The sequence below is a fragment of the Phocoena phocoena genome, chromosome 9 (genome assembly GCF_963924675.1).
Source record: "Phocoena phocoena chromosome 9, mPhoPho1.1, whole genome shotgun sequence".
Lineage (NCBI taxonomy): Eukaryota > Metazoa > Chordata > Mammalia > Artiodactyla > Phocoenidae > Phocoena > Phocoena phocoena.
In genome coordinates, this window is record NC_089227.1 from 100,182,149 (window position 1) to 100,204,371 (window position 22,223).

A 22,223-nucleotide genomic window follows, 5' to 3' on the forward strand; every position below is an offset into this window, starting at 1 on the left:
CTCCCACAACAAGGGGAGCCCGCGGGTGGACTTCCTCCAGGGGCAGGAGGCTGTGACTCCTGCAGTCCCCCGCGGGTCAGAGCAAGCAGTGCAGAGCTTGGGCAGGTGGGGGGGGAGGGGTGGTGTCCAGAGGAAAGCGGTGGAGCATTCGCATAGAAGGCACTGGATCTACCCGCAGCCCTTGCTGTGGCCACAAACGCCTGCTTTTCCCTACAGCCTTTTTCCCTAGAACCTTCTCTCCCCACCTCACCCCACCCAACAGCTGCCCAAGAGCCCTCACCTCCCCGACTTCCCAGATGCTCTTGTAGAAATAACCAAACCCTAGAGTAGAAGGGACCTAGTAGATTAGCGGATCCAACCTCTCCTCGCTCCGCAGGCAGGGAAACTGAGGCCCAGAGACAGGAAAGTACCATACAAGACCACAGGAGGCCCGTGCCAAGTGGGGCTAGAACCAGGGTCCACTGGCGCCCAGACTCTGGCTTTTTTCTTTTTCCATACTTACTATAGACCTTCTCTCTCCCCTCTCTCCTCATTCCCTTTGTCTTTCTTTTCTTGTTTTTCTCCCTGAAATACCTCGAGGAGGAAGAGAGCTGGGGAGACAGGACAGGAGAATGACAGGAGGTGAAGACCCAGGTGGGGTCTGGACGGGAGGTCGGGAGAGCGGGGGTGCGAGACAGAGGCTGGGCGCGGGCAGGGGCACAGAGCCAGGGACGGGAAGCACAGAGACGGGCAAGGAGAGCAGGTGCCCGTGCCGTCTGGCCGTTTATCCCTCTGTCCCTGGCCCCTTCGCCTGTGGGGTCCCACAGGGTGCTAATGGGTCCCATCCCACCAGGGTGCTAATCTCAGGCACCCTGGCCTCAGCATCACTTCCTTTTCTTCTCCTCCTTTACCAGCTTGGCTTCCTCTGCGGCGTCTTGGTCATTGATGAGTTTCATCCTCTTCTCGCCCAGCGGGGTCTTGAAGTACCGGTCCTGGTTTGGAGGCAGAGGAGGAATGGTAGGTGCACTGGCTCTGACCCTCGGCTCTGCTCCCTGGCCCTGCCCTTCCCTTTAGACGGATCTGCGTCCTCAGCTCTCCTCTGGGGTCCTTGAGTCCTGCTAGAGTCGTGGTTTCCCTTGCTCTTCACCAAATACTCTAGGCCAGCGTGCCAGCCACTGTCAGGGGCGAGCCCCCCTCCCCTGCCCTGCAGCCCTCTCTCCTGTGCTTCCACGGCCATCCCTGGGGGTGGGAAGGGATTCAGAGGTGGGGACGTGAGTAGCTGCTGGTGCAGGAACCAACCAAGGGCTCCCAATACGCAGGTGCCGCTCTCGGACTCCCCCCTCCCCCCAAGTCGAGGAAACCAGGTGAGACAGCCCTGCCCACCTGTCCTTTTCTTGATTCTTCTTCCCTTCCCAGCTGAGCTCCACGGGGAGCAGAGGGGGGGCTCCAAAGGGGGCTGTGGGCCTGGGGCTTCAGAGGACCGACTCCCTAACCGGTGCCGGCCCTCAGCCCTCCTCCCCACCTACCCCTCCCCTCACCCCATCCCCACCCAAAGCCCCACCTCCAGGGACTCCTCCTCCTCCCTGTACACCGGGTCCAGCTTCGCCAGGTGCCGCAGGATCTCTGAGGCCACCAGGGGCCGCTTGGACAATTGCAGGAGCCACCGTTCCATCAGCACTGCTTGGATGGCTTGGAGAATGCAGCCAGGTGTGTCGCCGTCAGACACCTTGGCCAGGGCACTGATGTCCAGGCTCTGGGTCACCTGGACGCCCTGGGCCTCTATCATATGCTTCCAGAGCACTGTGGGCGTGGGGGGAGGACACGGGGCAGGGAGAGGCAGTGGGCACTTCTGTCTGTATCTGGAAAGAGTTTGTGCTTCTGGAGGGCGGCCCTACGTCCAACCGCGCCTCTCCTCCCAGGAAGGTAAGGGTCAGCCTCCCCTCGTAACCTGGGAAAGTGAGACTCCAAAGACTAAAGTGGCCTGCCCGTGTCTACAGAGCCGGGCCAGGACCCAGACCGCTGGGTTGCTTATCCAGTGACACTTCCAGAACACCTGGCTGTGGAGGTGAGGCCTCAGAGCAGTGGGGATGGGAAGAAGCGGGGAGCTTTGCAGGGGCGGCCCCTCGACCCCTTCTCTGGCCTGTCCCCGAGTCCCAGGGCCTCACCAAAGCGAGGAGCATAATCGGGCCGCGGCAGGAGGATCCGCTCGTAGGTGCACCACAGCCGCCTGCGGCCGGTCAGTGGTCCCGATCAGCTTCGCGCGGTCTCCAGGATTCGGCAGTCACAGGCCTTGGTGAGATCCTTCTTCATTCGCTTGGGGTCCATCTGCTCTGGGGAAGGAGGGGAGGTGGGTGGGGACACAGTGACATTATAGGGGCTTCTAATTCACAGGACACGCCCACGCTTTGCCTCACATGGACCCTGGGGGGCAGACGGGAGGGGCTGTCAGTCCTGCTTTAAGGATAAGGAAACGAGGCAGGAGGAGGACAGGCGACTTGTCCAAGGCCTCACAACGGGCGAGGTTTGGAGTGATGTGAACAAGCCCACGCTCGCCTGTCCTGCCCACGGGCTCTGCCCAGGCTCCCTCACTCACCTCCTTGTCTTTTTTTGGGACTCGCTTATAGAAATTCTTCTCCGCATTCCCAATCCAGAGGGCTGTAGGTACCGAGCCACCCGGACAGGCCAGAGAACAGAAAACTGACATTAGCTGTCCCTGGGGAAGGGTCACCTCCCCATCTGGTCCAACCCAGGGTCAGGGCCAGCCTCAGGCAATGGCAGACCTCGGAGCTCCAGCCTCGCTTCCCACATCCTGCGAACCCCACCTCTCAGCCCCTTGTATACCCATCCTATCATCACAGCAGAGTCCCTGCCCTCTCCGGGCTCGGGGGGCTACGTGTGCAGCCCCATCTCTGCCATGAGAAGAAACTACTCTTCTCCCCACTGCCCCTCACCTCTCCCATCCCTGGGGCTTCAGGAATCCACAAGCCCCCAGCAGGGATTGGTAGGGAGACCTCAGCAGCTCCTGAAACTACACCAGCCGGGCAGCTGGGTGACCTCCTGAGCCCACCCTGCTCTGTTGTCACAGTCTGAGAACTGGAAATGCCGTCGGGGACCCAGACCTTAACGACGATATGCACCCACGTCTGCACCCCGGTCTTGCCGGGACGTTTGCCCTGCAGGTTGCCAGGTGACAGGTCGAAAAGGTTGGCGCCGGTTTCCGTGCACACGGCCTTGACCAGCGTCTTCTTCCCCATGCCCGAGGGGCCCACCAGGAGGATGGAGCGGATGAGGGGGTCCATGGAGTGTATGTCTGGGGAGCCTGAGAGAGGAAACAGGGGCCGGCAGGGGGCCGGCAGGGGGTCAGGGGTGGAGACGTCGTGTCAGGTGAAGCCAAAGGCCCCAGGCTGGGCAGGACGAGGTTCGGGTCCTGGTGGCACTGCTTTCGCCTAGGGTCTGGGCAACGCCCCAGGCATGCGCTCTGTGGGAGGCGCCCTGGAGGAAGTCCAACGGTGTAGCAACCATGATTCCAAAGAGCTACACGCGGTGTCAGGAGAAAGCCCTCCACCTCCTCCCAATGGCCCTTCTGCTTCCTATACCATCTGTTTCCACTCCTGGATTTTGAAGGGATGGAATTAAAGGGCACGTGACAAACCACTTCAGAAAGATCCGGCCTCTGGTGTTTATAGGGGGTGGGGGGCTGGTCTTCGGGGAATGGGACAGACTATGGGACGTCACTTGGGATTGAGCGAGGGGCTGGAAATGTGGCTCCTCTACAGGTCGAGGGCCCACATGACTTCCAGGACAGCCCAGTCGGGGTGTGACCTCCAGCGGGGCCCGGGGAAGGCGGTGGGTGGGGGGGGGCGGTGTCCAACATGAGTTCATGGCACTGGGATTAGGAAGCCCAGGCTGGACACGCTTGCCTCGGCCACCCTACCCTGCACCCAGGCTCCCCGAGAGCCACCTGCCCGGCACTGGCTCTCGCCTTTCACCAAGCCGCAGAACCCCATACAAGGCCACGTTCTGTTGTATGTCAAACAGGGAAGGCATAGGCAGCTTGTTTGCCAAATTCAGAGTCGATCCAAGACAGAGGCAGTCACCTGGGGGACAGGTGGCCCGCTGGTGAGTGGCACCCACTGGGGCAGGGCACGCGAGGAGAAGGGTCACTGGGGAGGTGGCAGTCGGCTGCAGGGAAGGCCGTGGCCAGGGGCACCATTCCTTAACCTCGGGAGCAGGCGCTGCGGAGGGCTCTCACCAACATAGTCTTTCAAAGCCAGTGTCTCGCACTTCTTTAGAAGGCCAAAGATGATGAGCTCTTCAAACAGGGAGTCCACAGACCTGGCAGAGGGTGGCGCAGCGGGGGCCCCGAGGAAAAGGGAAAGGGACACAGAGATGGGTTGGGGCGGTGCTGTAGGCATGAGGAGAGGGGGTAGGGAGCCCTCCTGTCCAAAGTCCTGTCGTCAGCCATCTCCAAAGGCCCGACACCGGCCCACTGGCCCAGAAGGCAGTTTGCCCCAGCTGGGTGCTCTGGGGGTTGAGCGGGGTGGAGAAGGACCAGAGCCCTCTGAGACCCTCCCTCTAAAAACCCAGTGTGGGTGACACAGGGCCCTCTTCCTAGAAACCACATCTAAGATGTACATGCTCCTGGGAGGGATGGCCATTAAAGCAGCCAGCGCCAGTGGGCTTGCATCACCAGAGAAGTGAGTAGAAAGTGACCTCTGGTAAGTTCTGCGTCATCACTTTCAAAGCACTTTTTTGTGCTTCTACTTTATCCTCACAGCTATCCCGTGAGTTTGGTAGGGTAGGTATGTGGCTAATGAGGACAGGGGATCAGAGAGGTTAAGTGACTTTCCCCAGGTCACACAGCAACAGAACCAGGACCGGAAGTCAGATCTGTCCTGGGCCAGGGCTCGCTCCCCCACCCCTGGTGAAGTGCAGGGTCTGCTACCTGTCTGGGGTCAGATCTTTTTCTTTCTTCCTCTTCTCAGGTTTCTTGCCCATCTTTTTCTGGTTGAAAGCAAACACACAGGCAGTTGTCTTCTGTTCCTTGCCTCCCTGGCGTGTGCCCTTCCTTGTGCCAGCCTTGGCCCCTCATCTTGCCTTCGGAGGCTTCGAAGTTCCCCCCTCCTCCCTGACCGCGGCCAGCCGCAGGCTCTTCAGCTCCTGACGCATCAGCTCATTTACCTGGGGGGACAGCAGGGGGTGTGATGGGGCGACCAGGGGTTGGGGAGGACAGGTAGGAGGGTGAGGACTGAGTCGGGGTGGAGGGGCACCTCAGGGAAGAGCCAGACAAGCCCAGTGAAGGCAGCGGGGCAGGGGGGTCGTTCTTTTGGAACCCTCAGCCCCTGCACCCCAACTCTGATTCACACCTCACGCCTGAGCCTTGCTCTCAGCTGGCATCAGTGTGGGGAGGAGCCCCCAAGATGGAGTCGGTCAGCTTTCAGTTGCATCCACACCCCAGGGAGAAAGGGTGACCAAGGAGAGGCAGAGGAGGACGGGGACCGAGATGGAGCAGACGGAGCCCGGACTGCGCAGGGCAGGCAATGCGTAGGGCGTGCTGCAGCGGGTGGCGGGCGGGAGGCTGGTGGCGGTGTTTGAGCACAGCGGGACGGAGCCTGGAGCAGCTGGAGGCCCGCAGGGACGCTCACCTGTATCCGGACCTCTTGCTCCACTTCCCTCCTCTTCTCCACCTGGAGGATCTCAGAGTCAAAACTCTGATTGGGATGTAGGCTATCAAACCAGTTCTTCCACAGATCTGACCGTGGAGAGGGTGGAGTGCAACGGAGTGTCAGGGTTCCAGGTGCACACCCACACCCACACACACATGCACAAATAATCTCACACGTGCGCACACACGCGCTGGTCCACCCCTCCTCACCGAGCTGCCTGACGCTTCCACCCAGACCACGGACCACGGCCTGATCCCAAGGCCTGTGGCCGCAGGATTCAGACCCAAACACACAATGCCCCCGACCCAGGGAATCACACCTCACACCCCTCTCCCCTTTGGCCTTCTCCCCTCGGCCTCCACACCCACACTCTGACACTGCCACCTCACGATACGTGGCACAGGTCCACTGTCCCCAGGACCAAGGTCACCCCAAGACCCCACAGGCCTGGTCACTCTTCCCCAGCCCCTCCTCTCTCACCCGTGTACTCCTCATGTCCGGCATTAATCACAGGGATGGATTTGGAGGGCAGTACTCTCAGCAGCGTATCTGCTTCCTAGAACAGGAACATCCTTCGGCTTTTTTTTTTTAAGTTTTCTTTTTTTTTTTAATTTATTTATTTTTGTTTATGATTTTTGGCTGTGTTGGGTCTTCATTGCCGCGCGGGCTTTCTCTAGTTGCGGCGAGTGGGGGCTGCTCTTCGTTTGCGGTGCGCGGGCCTCTCATTGCGGTGGCTTCTCTCGTTGTGGAGCACAGGCTCTAGAGCACGTGGGCTTCAGTAGATGCGGCTCATGGGCTCAGTAGTTGTGGCTCGCGAGTTCTAGAGCGCAGGCTCAGTAGTTGTGGCGCACGGGCTTAGTTGCTCCGCCACATGTGGGATCTTCCCAGACCAGGGGTCGAACCCGTGTCCCCTGCATTGGCAGGCGGATTCTTAACCACTGCGCCACCAGGGAAGCCCTAAAGATTTCTTTTGATGTGGACCATCTGTAAAGTCTTTATTGGGTTTGTTTTATGTTTTGGGTTTTTTGGCCCCGAGGCATGTGGGATCTTAGCTCCCCGACCAGGGATCGACCCCACACCCCTGAATTGGAAGGTGAAGTCTTAACCACTGGACTGCCAGGGAAGTCCCCCATCCTTCGGCTTTGACCCCCTCACCTCTACGCATCACAAACTCTGGCCCTGATTCTCCCAGGACCAGCCTTCCCCTGGGAATTCTCTGAGCTTCTGTCCTTGCCCACTTGGTCCATGAGTCCAGGCAGTGCCTTACCCCCTTCCTGGTCATTTCTCCCTTCCTTTTCTTCTTCTTTTTCTCTTTTTTCTCCTTACTTTTCTTTTCATCCTTTTTTTTGCTCTCCTGGACCTGCACCTCCAGTTCCATTTTCAACTGTGACAAACAAGGGAAGATGTTTCAGAGAAGACCACAGGGATTTGATAGGAGCAAGAGAACCAAGGGCCTGAGCTAGGGGTGGACCCAGGACTCCAAAGGCCCAGTGTCACTGGTGGGATCCAGGCACTGAGAGTCCAGACACTTGACTGGGGTCCAGGAAGAAAGGGGTGCAACTGAGGGAGTGCTCTGCTCAGAGCTGCTCCTCTCCCAGCCCACGGGGGCCTGGAGCCACGGTGCTCTCACCAGACATGTTTCCTCTCGCTGGCTAAGAAGCCTTCTCCAGCTTCTTCTGGGTATCCCCTCCTCCCTGTGCAATCACACTGGCTACGTACATCTCCTCCACCACGTCTGCCTCTACTGAGGGTGGCCTCACCCCCTGCCACCCTCAGCTTATGCCCAGAACTCTCTGTAACCTCAGATTCCACCTACCATAGAAAGTCTTCTATCCCCAGCTCCACGGTACCTGTTCTGGAGTCTTGTCTGCAAAGATCAGGTAGGATCCACCTAAAGACTCATCTGGATAATCAGGGAATCGGCCAGTAAGGGCACTAAATGAACATAAAATGGTTAGAGAGACAGATGGATGGATGGGTGGATAGTTGGATGGATGGATGGATGGATGGATGGATGGATGGATGGATGGATGGTTGGATGGATGGATGGACAGATGGATGGATGGATGGATGGGTGGACGGATGGGTGGAGGAACAGAAGGATAAATGGATTGATGAATGGTTAGATAGATGGGTGGCAGAAAGGGTGGGTGGATGGATGGATAGATGGATAGAGGGAAGGATGGAGAAAGATGAAGGACCAGGGAGATAGAGGGAGAGAGGGAAGGAGTGGATAGTTACAGAATAGAGAGGTGAGACTAGTCAGGGGGGTGTCCCTGGATGCTTTTCCCATCTTATTCTGGCATTTTCTCTGCCATCTAGGGAATGGGAAGTCACGTGTGGCGCTGTTCCTGTAGGCTGGGGGCCCCAGGTTTAAACCAAGTGTGTCAGCAGCGTGTCGGGGCGTGGGGGGGGGATGGTGAAGAGAATCCAATCTGGACCAAAGGACAAAACAGAAGTGGGGTTCAACACTGGGATGAGGAGGGAAAGAAGGGTTTAGGGTGGGGTCAGCTGAGGCTGATGGCACTCGATAAACCACTGTCGGATTTGCCCCTTCATTTTCTCTTTCATGTCGGGCCCCCTGAGGGCATCGTGGGTCTTCACCACGGCCGACTGGAACTCCTTCTCCGTCTGGAGGAGTCTCTGGACATCCCCCCCGAGGCTGGCCTGGGACATGACGCCCGACTGCTCCACCTGGCTGGATGAGGGGAGCTGGGGACGTGGACGGGGAGCCAGAGGGGCTCAGGGGTGGGAGTGGGGAGGCCCGGCCCCCGGCACACAGCCCCGCACAGGCGAGGCCTCGCGTACACACCCACACGGAACAGCGAGCATGCCTGCAGCAGGAGAAATTGTGTTTGGAGCCTGAAACTCGTCTGCGTAAATTACTCTGATAATGAGTTTGCTAGATGCATCCGGGCCGACCCCCCTGCCCGCTCCCCCCAGCACACCCTCCCCTGTGAACCTCCGGCCCCCGCCCCGCATCCCCCCCCCCCCCACCCCACCGCCCGGCAGCCGCTCTCGCAGCCACTTTCCCGCCTCATTGGCTCCCAAATGTATTTTAAATATCACTCTGCACAGAGACAATTACTGAAAACGCTGAGCTCACACTGTTGACGGCCCGGGCGGCCGGGCTCATTCCTCACCCACCGCCGTGCCATGGCCCCCTGCCCTCGCCCCACCAAGACCCGAGCCCGGCCTCCCTCTGCCTGCTCTGGCCTCCTGGGGGTCTAGCTCTCCGGCCCCCCAATGAGCTCGGACCTCCACTCCCACGCAGCTGCCACCCGGGCACCTCCCTCCTTCTAAGCCGCCATCCGCCCTCCTTGGAGTAGCCATCCCAGCCCTTGTCTCCGATTCCTCTGCCCCCCCTAGCCCATGGCCCTCCCCATCAGCCTTTATCCGCCGGGCTTCTGCAGGCTCTGCCCATGGCCAAGCCCCCTCTCAGGGATCAGGCCTCTCACCCCTATCATGGCCTTGCTCTCCTAAGTCAGCAGAGACTAGCTGGGGGCAGACCATCACAGAGCAGAGGACAGACGAGGTTCAGGGAGCAGGGTCTGTCCACCCTGCCTGGACACGCACACCCCTACCGCCCACACTCCCCGGCATGCGCATTCACGCTCCCGGCACCTTGTTCAGACTTAGCCATCCTGCCTGCAGAGCAGAGGAGAAGCAAGTCTGGGGCCCCCAGAGCAAGTGGCCCACTCTGGTGTGAAAGGGGTGTGTCCTCAGCCCAACTCAGCCTCCCGTGCTTCTCCCAGAGGCTGCAGGAGCCTCGGCGGGGCTCCCACTGGCTTTGCGGCCGCCTCCCTCTGCGGGACCCACTCACTGCAGCCTCTCCTGCCATCTGGGGGCATGGAGCGGGGGTCCAGATGCTCTGCGCTACTATCCCTCATGCCGCCGCACGTGTGAGTTCTTTCCAAAGGGCTCTAGAGAGGGAGGGGCAGAAACGGATGTGGCCTGGCAGTGGCTTCGTGGTTCTCCCTCAACCAAACCCTGAAGGATCCCTCAACCAGGGACACTGGCCCCAGCCTGGCCCGCCTCCACTCATGCCCACCCCAGTCCCGAGTGGAGGGGGGTGTGGGCAGGGAGGGCCCGTACAGGGCCGGCGGGGGGGCACTCACCATACCGATGAACTCCATCTCCGTCCACCGGTCCTGCTGAGTGCGCTTCCTCTGCTGGTAACCTTTCCACACCTGCAGGGATACATGGGCCCAGACACTCCCCATACTGCATTTCTGCAGAGATGTGAGGGGCAGAGCTCTGGGGAGGGCACCTCCAGAGGACAGCTCACTGGTAACTGCCCCCCTGAGCAGGGATAGTCCAGAGCGGGGTGGGGCCCATCTGCACCCAAGATGTCCAGCTCCAAGGCTGTGCCCCCTCAGCACCCATGCCCCGGAATTCCCTCCTCATCTCCACCCTCTAACCTGCTGTATCTTTTGAAGCACAAATCAGAGTTCAAGTACCACCTTCGCCGAGAAGCCCTCCTTGATCTCACTTCTCAGAATCCCCCCAGCATTTGGAAGAAATGCTTGATTCCACCCAGGCGCATAGACGTGGGCGCTGTAGGAACTGTGCAGCTCCCCTACATCTTGGACACAACGAAACTGAGGCCAGAGCCGGGACATGGCCTCTCCCAAGTCCAAGGGCCGTTCGGTGCAGAGCCGAGACCAGGGCCAGGTTTCCTGACCCCTCACCCAATGCTTCTCTCCCAGGCTGCCAGCCACTCTCGGACCCGTGGACACCTCAGTGCCGTGGGGTGAAGGGTGGGTGCTGGGCAGAGGGGGCCATGGCGTCGCCCCGGTAGTGTCACTGAGACAGCACCTCGGTGAGCAGGCTCTGCGTCCAGGCCCCCGTCCCACTTCGTCCTCCTGTTCCTGTGACCAGCACGGGAAAGGCCCCCGATAACTAAGGGCCTCTGATGAGTGTAGTGGGGAACCCGGGGCCTGGAACGCAGTGTTTCCATATCCTTACAAAAGGGACAAGAGACTTGCTTTGGCTCTCAGGAGGAAGGGAAGCTCTAGCTTTGGGGCTGACCTTCCTTCTCCAAAGCCTTGCTTCCGCGCTTCCTGAGGGCGAGGACCCCCTGCTCATTCGTGGGGCAGCCGGACCTGGGTACAGTCACCCAGATGCAGGGGACTCAGGCTGGGGTTCTCTGCATACTGATTTATAACCTAAAAATCTACCTCATTTGGAGAGGATGTCTGTTCTCAGGGCTGTTGCTTGTTAGTTGGTTGGTTTGCTTTTGCATTTTGGGGGGAAAGAGTTCTAAGTTTCCTGTATTGGACTAGGAAACAGACGCTTCTGAGGCACTGGGACTTGAGAGAGAAGATGGGAGAGGAGATTGATTTAAGAGAGAAAGATCCAGCAGCCCTAGGTCAGCAGTCCTGGGCCCTTTCTGCCCTGGAGTTTTCTAGGCGGCCTCCAATCTCGTCAAGCTGGTAACCACTACGGCCCAGAGCGAGCCGGCTTAACAGCACCCTTGGGGGGATGCTAGAGGGGCCGCACCCCCGTGCCAGGGCAGACAGCAGGGCTGCCAGGTGACATAGGCGAGTCACGCCCGCCAGGACAGTAAGAAGGCACGGAGAAATCTAGAGACAGAGCTGGGTTTTCTGTAGTCAGGTGGGATGGGGTGTGATTAACGTAAAGGGTGACCCCAGGTGGCACAGACCCCAGAGACACCGGGGCCTCATCCGTTCTCGATTTCGTTCATGTTGCCTTTTGCCTCGGGAGGCTCAGGGTACATTTTAGTGACTCATTTTTAACAGTCTTAAAAGTTTTTGGAATGATCGTCTACTCTGTTCTGCTGCTGGATTATGGATCTTTCTCCCCTAATTTTTTTATTTTTATTTTTGTATTATTATGTAATTTTTTTGGCTGTGGTGCAGCTTGTGGAATTTTAGTTCCCTGACCAGGGATCGAGCCTGGGCCTTTGGCAGTGAGAGCATGGAGTCCTCACCACCGGACTGCCAGGGAATTCCCTTTCTCCCCTAATTTTAACGGTCTTTCTGTTTTGGGGGCTTTTATGGTATTCCACTTTAAGTCCTTTTGGGGATAAGATGTAGAATAAATAATAAACAAATAATATACATGTTTATTGACTGATGAAGGTCTCTAGCTTAATATCTAGTCATGGGGCAACAGAATCCAAGCACCTACATTTCTGCCATCAATTGCTGAGCCAGGCAGGCTTCCTGGAGGAGGTGACTCTACCCTGACCTTCCTCCTGGGTGTGGGGAGGGTTTCGTCCTGACTGAACCTGGGCCGCCCTTCCTCCCGAATCTTTCAATCTCCCTCCTCCTTTTTCCGAATCTCTCACATGAAGGTGGCTCGAAGCCTGCCTTGCCTGACCCGCTCGGCCCTTTGCAGTAGGATTATGGCCTCCGTCTGGGGTAATATTGGAAAGCTCTGGCCAGAGCAGGGGCAAAGGAGGAGGAAATGAGGGAGGGCTTGCATCCAGGCGGGCAGCTGGGAGACCAGCCCCCAAAAGGGGTTAAGGTTTTCCCAGAGCATCTAGGTGCACAAGTCCTGTCCCTCTACCTTGGTGTTGGAATGTTACAAGGAGCATAAGAGCAGCCATGAGGAGGCCAGGGATTACCCAGAGAGCACCCAGAGGTGGGCAAAGTGCAGGGCAGGGCCTCTGTGTCCTGAAGGGTGGCAGCTCTGTTCCTGAGGGCGTCTCCCTGACTTACCTCCTCGGCGAACACTGGCTCTCGTCTGGACAGGAGCTCTGCCAGCATATGCTCTCACTCCCTCAGGACGCTGGACCGCTCCAGCCGGAAGTATTTGGGAATTGGAACCTCCAGGTCTGCCTTTGGGGCAACAGGGGAGAGGGAGATGAGAATAAAAATCCAGACCATCTGGCCAATCCCTTACCATTTTCAGCTGTACACACAGACACTGGGGCTCTTTTCTTCCATCCTAGAGCTCTGGGGTGGGAAGAATCCCCCCAAGTCATCCCTCTCTTCCCTCACCCCCACCATGTGGCCAGAGTTGAATTCTGTAGGATCATGGTAGGTAATGGGCAATGGTCCCAATCCTGGCGTTGCATCTGAATCAACTGGGAATCCTTAAAATGCAGGCTCCTAGGCCCTGACCACAGCAGAACGGCAGGGCCTGGAGAACGTTTGTTCTTTCAGGTCCACAGCTGAGTCTGAGGCAGCTAGTTGGGGAAACTTGGGGACTGCCTTGGACGTGGACCAGTGAACCATGACCCTGGGGCGGACTGGAGGCCGGTGCAGAAGCTCTGTGCTCTGGAACGTGCTGGTATGCACACGTCACCTGAGGGTCTTGTGAAAACGCAGGTGCAGAACACTGTAGTGGGTCCGGGGTGCAGCCAGAGGTTCTGCATTTCTAACAAGCTCCTAGGCGATGCTGGTTCTGCTGGCCCACCGACCACGCTTTGAGGAACAAGCCTCTGGGGGACTCTCTTCACCAGTCCCCTGCAGTTGAGCTCATGGGTCCTCCCAGCCAGGCAGAGCCTCCAGCCTGACCCTCCGGCTACCCCCCAACTACCTACATGCACTTCCCAAACCCCATCCTCTGATCTGCCCTGCCCTCCTTCCCTTGCAGATGTCCCAATGCCAGGGGTATCCGCAGGAGGTCCAGGTCACCCCCACCCCCAGCTGGATGGGATGTGGCTTGCTTCCACAAGGAGTGGGAGGTCCAGGCTAGCCCTCCCCCCATGTCCCCTTCCCCAGCTGGCGCGGGCATGGTTCTCGCCGCAGCCGGCCCACCGGGGTGAGCTTTAAGTCCTGCAGCGCTTGGTCCAGGCAGTGGGTCTCGCACAGGTCCACGCGAACCAGGTCGTCTTTGAGCTCCAGCACGCGGCCCGCCATGCCGTCCAGCAGCCGTCGCAGCAGCCGCCGCTTCTGCGGCTGCACCATCTGGTCATAGAGGGTGTCGAACCAGCGCAGCAGCCCCAGGTAGTACAGGTAGAGCGAGGAGAGCCTGTACTGGAAGGACTGCCGCTCCCGGTGGGGCATGGGTTCCAGCAGGGGCTGCATTTGGCCCAACAGCTCTTGCAAGATGAGGTGGGAGGAGTCCCAGAGGCGCTGGTAAGCTCTGGAGAGGAGGTAGCCAGCAAGGGATGCTCTGAGCCCCAGAGGAGGGGGGCCGGCTGGTAGGGGAGGTGGGCTCCACAGAGGCTTTTGAGGACTGTGAAGTCGAGGCTCCAGAAGGTGTGACGTTAAGGTTACTCACAGTCCCGAGGTGGAGTTCAGTGAAGTGAGGGGCCCTCAGGGGGAGTGAGAGGGTAGCTACGGTGAGCACCCCCTGAGGCTTAGAGAAAGTGCGGGACTGGGGCCCCTGGGGAAGGGAGTCTCCTGATGGCTAAGCCAGGAGGATGGAGAATGGAGAATGGGCACGGCCCTTAGGGCTCCTGCTAAGGAAGTGGCCCGTCGGAGTCCGCAGCTGGTGACCTCCAGGTGAAGGTGCAACCCAGGGATGCTGCAGCCGTCTAGGGTGGTGGGCGGGAAGCGGGGGTGAAGGATGAGTGTAGAGAAGGGTCCCTTCCCCAGAGCAGAGCCCTGGTTCTGGAATTAATAGTCCAAGGGAAGCCTGACCACAGGCAGGGGAGGGCAGGGTCGCCGTGTGAACGTCTGGGGCCCAGGCGGGACTGGCCCACACAGGGGTCCCTCTCCCCACCAGGCCTTCTCCCCCCACCCAGTAACCCCAGCCTGAGAGCCAGGGACGCACTTTGCTCTTTGCTCTCCCATCACTTCACTCACCCTTCAGTTGTGGTGCTCCCTCTTCACACTGCCCTTTGTGAGCTGGTCCTGGAATCCAAAGAACTGTGGTTCCACCCGGACTCTACCCTGCAGAGCCAGAATAGCCCAGTTTTAAGAGTTCTGTCCCATTGTCCCAAAGTTCTAAGGTTGCGAGGGGAGGGGGCTGCAGGTACAAGACCAGGGGATACTTAGAGGATGTCATGGAGGCAGCATGCTTGGGGACACCGGCTCCCTGTTAGCAAGCCTTGACCAGGGCAGAGGGTGGGTCAGCTGTGGCTACCTCCCTTGTGAGCATCAAATGAAAGAATGGGCTCCATTTGAGGTCACCCTGTAAACTGGGAGGCTCTAGGTGGATAGCAGTCCTAAAGGCGTTACTCCAACTGTACGTCTCAGCTGGAGACCCTGTATTCCTTCCTGCAGATCGAGTCTCCTTACTCTCTCTCGTATGTGACTGTACCAGGCACACGGCTGCCGTGGAAGCGCTGAGTCCTGACCACTGGACCGCCAAGGAATTCCCCACTCTTCCCCCTTAAAGTGACAGCACAAGCACGCTTGTTTCCCTCGGCTCTGACGGTAGTTCACTTGGTTCGAGTAAGCTATACCCTCGTAAAGAATGACATTGGGAGTAGTGGGTGGGACTCAGTGGTGTTTGGGGCTCATTTTGAGCCCTCTGTGGGTTTCCCCATCACTGCTCCAGGCTCATGAGAAGGCTCTTTGGAAAATACGAAACACAGCAGCAGCCTGGCCCTGGTCGGCTGGGGTGAGCTTTTAGCTCAGTGTCCAGTAGGGACTTATGAATAAGTCGTAAGTCATATGTCACTTATATATAAGGCATGGGGCAAAGGACAGTGGGAGGAGAGAGGCAGCAGCAAAGAGCAGCCCGAGAGGAATTCTCAGGCGTAATGCACCTGCAGATTAATTACCCGAGGATCTTGTCGAAATGCAGGGTCCGATTCTGCACTCCAAGCTGGGGCCAAGATCCTGCATTTCTAACAAGGTCCCCGGCGTCACAGATGCCGCTGGCCTCTGAATCACACCTTGAGTGGCAAGGTGTGAAACACAGCGGGAGTGGGGAAGAGCCGAGGTTCCTGGGCCACGTCTCCCGAGCCTGCCCCTTTCTGGCCGTGGGACCAAAGTGTGGATAACTTGTTCTCATCTCTCGGCATCTCCACGGTAGGCTTGACATAGGAAGGAACACGTGTGAAGTATGTAGGGCCACACTTCAGCCGTCATTACAGTGAGCCTTTTCAGTACAAGAAGCTGAAATTACAAAGGGAACGTAAGGGATTTTGGACTGTTCGCTAAACCCCACCCCTTCACCCCAGTGCCTCAGAGGCTGAAGGAGAAGGAAAAGGCAAATGTGGCCACGTGTTAAGTGGTGAATCCAGGTGCAGGTCATACATGTGCTCATTGTACATTTCTGCAATTTTTTTCTATGGATTTGAGATTTTTCAAAATAAAAGTGGGAAAGAAAAGTTAGGAGTCTCAAAAACATTCCCACCAATTTGTTCTGAAGTTAAGGGGAAGAAAGCATTAGGGGGAAATAAAAAACATCTTAGAGATCCCAATCGGCTATTTAGAAGCTGGTTTGGGCCTTTCATTTTTGTGTCTTGAAGAATAGACCTGTGTAGCCCCTGTGCCCGGCACAGGACAAAAATTATGGTGTGCCGGAAACGGCATCACAAAACCATGGCCTGCGAGAGTAACACGCATGGAATTTCAGGCCCAGAGAGGGCATGATGGAAACAGCAAGCAGTAGACCCAGGATTCTAATCCAGACCAAGTCGCACTTCATCTCACTAAGAATGAGAACGTTGTACATTTACATGTGCACTCACATGTCCCTCACGGGGCCCACCCAGAATGCAGTTTTTTGTTGTTTTTTTTTTTTTGTGGTACGCGGGCCTCTCACTGTTGTGGCCTCTCCCGTTGAGGAGCACAGGCTCCGGACGCGCAGGTTCAGCGGCCATGGCTCACGGACCCAGGCGCTCCGCGGCACGTGGGATCCTCCCGGACCGGGGCACGAACCCGTGTCCCCTGCATCGGCAGGCGGACTCTCAACCACTGCGCCACCAGGGAAGCCCCCAGAAAGCAGTTTTTAAAGGTCTGAATAAGTGTTCTTCCACCTTGGGAGCCAAAGAAGTGACGACACCCTTGCCCCCCAGCACACCTTGCCCTCACCTATCCCTTTTTCAAATCACCACAGTACGAGGGAGCAGTTCACCCTTTATTAAGGTTGGGCCCCAGGTCACTTGGAGCTGGTGTACTTGGTGACGGCCTTGGTGCCCTCAGACACAGCGTGCTTGGCCAGCTCCCCTGGAAGCAGCAGACGCACAGCTGTCTGGATTTCCCGGGACGTCAGCGTGGTTCGGCCCGAGTACTGGGCCAGCCGGGCGGCCTCTCCGGCCAGCCGCTCAAACACATCGTTCACGAAGGAATTCATGATGTTCATGGCCTTGGAGGAAATGCCGATGTCGGGGTGCACCTGGAGAAGCGGCAGGACCAGTCAGTTAACACGGGGACCCTGCCCCAAGCCCCAGCCCCAAGCTGGGGACTGCAAGGCCCCCTTACCAGCCTCTTTCCAGAGGCCGAGAGACATGGAGATAGGGATTTATTTTTTTACTACTATATTCAAGCTAAAAAAAAAAATTTCTCCCAACTGCAAGAGATAAGCAATGCTACGTCTCATTTTTCATTTACTGCATTTGCAGAGTGTCCCACAGTACGGACGGATCGTAGTTTATGTTATACATTCCTCTCTGAATGGACACTGAGGGGTTGTGTTTTGCTATTACATTGTATTATAATAAATGTCTTTGAACAGCTGTGTGAGTACAATGAAGGTTATTCCTAGACGTTCCTAGAGGGCTTGTGCACGTAACTTGGTAAATCGTGACCAAATTATCTTCCAGAGAGGACACTCATAGGACACAATCTCAGCACCAGACTAGGGGTGAGGAGACCTGGCTTCTGTGGCTGTCCCGTGAGTCACCGTACGACCTTAAATACGACACTTTCCTCCGGGCCTGTTTCCTCTTCTGTCACAGAAGTTTTTGAACTAGGTGACCTCTAGTAAAACAAATGGTAGGGATCTCGTAACAGTCCTAAAATGTGAGTAGGCGGATTTTTGCTTCTCTGTGAATGAGAGGTAGGTGACTGCCTGACGAGGCAGGTCAAGCCGGTGGTGGCCACAGAACTAAGCCCGGGCCCCCCGCTCTGCCCACCGCCTCTGGTGCCCCGGACGTGACAGTCGGAAACCTGGGCCTGTACCGCGTGGGTTCAGCCTGACCCCTGCGTGCTGTCTTCACATCCTGTCCCCCTCAGGGTCGTAGAGGAGGGACAGCGGCTCACCCCACCGCACGGGGGACACGCGTGGCAGCCCAGCCCCGCTCCAACCCTCCCGGCACGAGCTCTGAGCCGAAGAGTTAGGCTAAGCGGCCGGGCTCACTGATAACCGCTCCCACCCCCGCTTTCTTCAGGACACTGGCGTCTTCTCTGCTGCTGCCCTTTGGCCGATCCACATGGGTGCCAGGCCCACCCCAGGAGAGCATTCCAGAGACCCGGGGACTCAGACCGGAGACAGGCTCCAGTCTGCGGTCTCACCTAACAAGGGGTGAGGCTCAGGGAGGTTGGGGAGGCTGAGGGCAGGCAGCCCAGACACCCCTCCCTCCTCCCAGCCCTGGCTCTGCCGAGCAGGGCAGTGTTTGAGGCCAGGTTGCCCGGGATCCTCTAGACACACTGGTTGGGTACATGAGTGCCCCCAAATGCCTGCCAAGGCGAGAGTCCCAGGAGTAGGTGCCTCTCACAGGTGCGCTGGGAGAAGCAGAGCACACGTGTGGGTTAGGGTGGGACTAACCCCCCAGAGCCAGGGGGACCAGACGTCCGCTGCTGTCAGGTCATGGGACTCAGTCACCCCAATGAGCCTTTATGTACCTGGGGTTCCTTATCTATAAGGTAGACCAACCCCTTAGCCCCCCCAAAGACTGAGTGCTGCCCGTCTGGAAGGCTTCCCCAAGGCTGTAGTTCACACGCACCGCTCCACGCTCTAGCCACCAGTACCTAGTACTTCTCGTTGTGCCAGCGTATGTTTGGCACCTGGTCACCTTCGGCCCGGCACTTTTTTGTGGTCTTCCTTTAACTATGTCCCACCTAATGTTCCGCTTAATAATCTGGTCTGTCCAGAAGCCTTGTAAGCCTCTGGACTGTGGTGGGAGCATGTTTGAAGGGTCTCCTGCACATCACAGGTCAGGACAGACACTGAGCGGTGCGGGGACCTCCGAGATTAAGTGCCACCCCCTCCAGAGGGGCTCGGGGGCCTCAGTGCCGCAAGTAAACTGCGCCCCGCGCTCTCCATGCAGTGCCCTTTCCAGGCTTTTTTGCCAGCGCTCCTCACACGCCCCTAGCTCCCGCTCTCACCTGCTTCAGCACCTTGTAGATATACATTGAGTAGGTTTCTTTGCGCCGGCTACGCTTTTTGGACTTCTTGTCTCCAGAGCTCCGGCCCCTCCGGCCCCCGGACTGCTGTGGCTGTCCATGCTCAGCGCTCATCGTCCCGGTCCTCCTGGTGGCCGCCTCCTCCGCTCCTTGGGTGAACTTTTAAGAAGTCAGCTGCCTGCCAGGTGGGGCTGGGGGCCAGCACCTGGGAGCGGGGGAGGGGCTTGGCCCAACCCTACCCAGAAGGCGCTCTGGGTTAATCCACAAAGAGCCTAATTGCTCCCTCCTCTCCCCCAGGGATTTCCTGTCTCTGAGTAAGAAGCCCCCCACCAGCCTCCTTCCCCACACTATCATCTCCCATCGTATTACCGTCAGAGTTCACGCCCTGCACCCACGGCAGCACCCGTGAGCCCACTCTCGTGGCTGAGCGCTGGGGTCAGGAGGGGCACAATGCACCGCGCCCCCACACCCCACCCCCACCCGCCGCGAGGGCCCTACAACACAGCTGGAGAGACAAGACTGGTTCACACGCAACCATCAGGGAAGAGTGAAAGGGCAAAAGTGTGTGGAACAGAGAGCTCAGAGAAAACTTAGGGCTACAGCGGCCAGAGAAGCCTTCAGGGAATAAATGAGGATGTGAAGCTGGTCTGGTAGGATGGGTACAATTCAACTGGGGAGAAAGGATGTTAGTTGGGAGGAACGGAAGAAAGAAATCAATGCGTGTGGTTACAGGGAGGCTTGGACTGAAGGCAGAAGATGGAGCCCAGGCTAGGTGGAGGCGGCAGGAAGCACAGCTGGGAGGGCCTGACAGGGAGGGCGTCCGGGCGGGAGGACTGGAGGAAGCGGGACGCTCCCCGTGGGAGCAGGTGTCATGGGGTCCCTGTGGAAGTTAGCTGCAAAGGGAAGGGAAGAAAAAGGCGCTGTTGCATGGAGAAAGTTGTCTCACTTGGCACCTATGCGTGAGTGAGTATTTCAGGTTCTGGAACGCTGTGATTAAAGAAACCAGGAGCAAGGTGACAAGTCTGGGCTGTGGGGAAGAGGGTTTTCCCAATCAAGAGGTGGGGAGGGAGTGAAGACGAGCATCACCTGTCTGGGGGAAGGTGGGCCTGAGCAGCCGCCGGCTCACCAAGACCCCCTTTTCCCAGTTCCAACGCCCAGCTACAGCCCAGGGTTTGGAGGACCAGGAAGGCAGTTTTAAATCCAAAATAAGGCCCTAATTTTACGTGTTCGTAGAAATACGTATTTCGTGGGATTTTTAAGCATTCTTTTTTTAAATATATATATATATATATTTTTTTCGCGGTACGCGGGCCTCTCACCGATGTGGCCTCTCCAGTTGCGGAGCACAGGCTCCAGATGCGCAGGCTCAGTGGCCATGGCTCATGGGCCCAGCCGCTCCGTAGCATGTGGGATCTTCCTGGACCAGGGCACGCACCCGCATCCCCCACATCGGCAGGCGGACTCTCAACCACTGCGCCACCAGGGAAGCCCCTAAAAGTATAAATTTTTATACAATTAATTACTTTATTTATTTTGACTGCGTTGGGTCTTCGTTGCTGCATGCAGGCTTCCTCTAGTTGTGGCGAGCGGGAGCTACTCTTCGTTGTGGTGCGCAGGCTTCTCATTGCGGTGGCTTCTCTTGTCGCAGAGCACAGTCTCTAGGCACGCGGGCTTCAGTAGTTGTGGCTCGCAGGCTCTAGAGCGCAGGCTCAGTAGTTGTGGCACACGGGCTTAGTTGCTCTACAGCATGTGGGATCTCCCAGGACCAGGGATCGAACCCGTGTCCCCTGCATTGGCAGGCGGATTCTGAACCACTGCGCCGCCAGGTAAGCCCTTAAGCATTCTTAAAAAATCTTGAGACTGCCTTTTTTTCTGGACAAGCTGACTAGCCTATTATGTCTGTTCCTCTGGTTCTGAAGTCCTCCCATCCCTGGAGACCCCAACAGACTTCAACGGGGTTTCTTAACATACCCAGACCCTCCCTTGGCCAAAGTAGCAGCTCTCATCTGTTCCATTTATCCTCCTAACCAAGTCTCTGGATACTCAGGACAGACTGACAAGCCATTTTTCTCTGGGCCCCACCTGAGGCACAAAGCAGCCAAGCCAGGCCCCTTGGGGTCAGAGGGCGGAGTGGGAGTCCTAGTCTCTTCCTCCAGCCTCGCGAATCTCAGACTCAGCTGCAACTCCTCACCTGCTACTCTGTTCCCTCTGCCCAGGGCAGCTCTTGGACTCCACGGCCATCTGAGATCCTACTCACCTTCCAAGTTAGAGCACCAATCCCACCCTTCTGGGCAGCTACTCACAAGAAACTTCCCTCCCTTTTACAGCTTTCAGTGTATCCTACCCAGTCACAATTTAACATCTGCTTTACGCCCTTTCTGTCTTATTGGCTTTCCCATTAGATCGAGAGCTCCTTAGGGATTTAGACACCACCTGGGACTTTTTTTGGTCTGTTTTACGTAGTCTTAGATGTTCTATGATGGGCACTGAAAAAATCATGGCTGCGTATGTTTCCCCACAGGGATGGCTGCTGAGGTTTCAGAGATGGTGTGATGAATCCACATCGGTAAGGCTAGAAGCCGGGTGGCACAGAGGCTGGAAGTGCTATTAAAACTCAGACGGGCTATGCAAAGTCCTGGCTTGGAAATAAAACAGATATAGCGCTAATGAAAATTAAGGTTGTGGACAGATAAAATGATAAAACTTCCTATATCCCACCAGGAACGGTAGTTCACAAACATCAGTGTGAAAATGCAGACTCCTGACCATTTCTGCATCTCTCCCATCCCACCAACCGAAATCAATAGGCCTGAAGCCCAGGAATCTGCGTTTTTAACCAATGTCCCAATTGTTGTACAGGCAGCAGCAGCAAAGCCTCAGACCGCTCTGAAAAACATGCTCCGGGAGAGCAGTTCTCCAAGTGTGGCCCCCAGGCCAGCAGCAGCAGCATCACTTGGGAACTTCTTAGCATTGTTAATTCTTGGTCTCACCCCAGACCTACTGAACCAGAAACTCTGAGGCAAGGCCCAGCAATCTGTGATTGAACGAGACTTACAGGTGATTCTGATGCATATTAATGTCTGTGAACCACTGGCCTAAGAAAAGGCACAATTTCACCTTTCTTTTTTTTTTTGGCCGCACCGTACGGCATGCAGGATCTTAGTTCCCCAACCTAGGATCGAACCCGTGCCCCCTGCAGTGGAAGTGCAGAGTCCTAACCACTGGACCTCCAGGGAAGTCCCTGAAAAGGCACAATTTCAGATCAGAAGGGAAGAGAGTTCTTCCAGTGCCTATGGGCTAGTCCTCAGGCTGCATCCAGCCCACCGACTCCTGCCCTAGCTCGTGCTGAGGGAAAGTGAATGTTGGCACTGCACCAAGGAGTGGGAGAAGGGCCTAGAGACCCATGAAGGAAGACAGGGAC

General features: G+C 57.3%; 2 protein-coding genes across 2 annotated transcripts; both read right to left on the reverse strand.

Moving 5' to 3' along the window:
* Nucleotides 1–863: 863 nt before the first annotated feature.
* On the reverse strand, nt 864–15,534 carry IQCA1L (IQ motif containing with AAA domain 1 like). Its single transcript, XM_065883626.1, is given in 22 exon segments — nt 864–971; nt 1,541–1,779; nt 2,145–2,194; nt 2,196–2,262; nt 2,265–2,304; nt 2,573–2,634; nt 3,074–3,298; nt 3,969–4,076; nt 4,232–4,314; nt 4,925–4,983; nt 5,077–5,160; nt 5,625–5,731; nt 6,126–6,201; nt 6,913–7,029; nt 7,496–7,580; nt 8,164–8,357; nt 9,764–9,835; nt 11,859–12,047; nt 12,332–12,451; nt 13,376–13,733; nt 15,292–15,405; nt 15,500–15,534. Coding segments are annotated over 22 exon segments (2,592 nt in total).
* Nucleotides 15,535–16,616: 1,082 nt separating this feature from the next.
* Nucleotides 16,617–18,916, reverse strand: H2BK1 (H2B.K variant histone 1). Its single transcript, XM_065883532.1, has 2 exons — nt 18,785–18,916; nt 16,617–16,853 (listed from the first exon to the last, which is right to left on the reverse strand). Exons 1-2 carry the CDS (start codon nt 18,914–18,916, stop codon nt 16,617–16,619), a joined length of 369 nt encoding a protein of 122 aa, XP_065739604.1.
* Between the last annotated feature and the right edge of the window lie 3,307 nt (nt 18,917–22,223).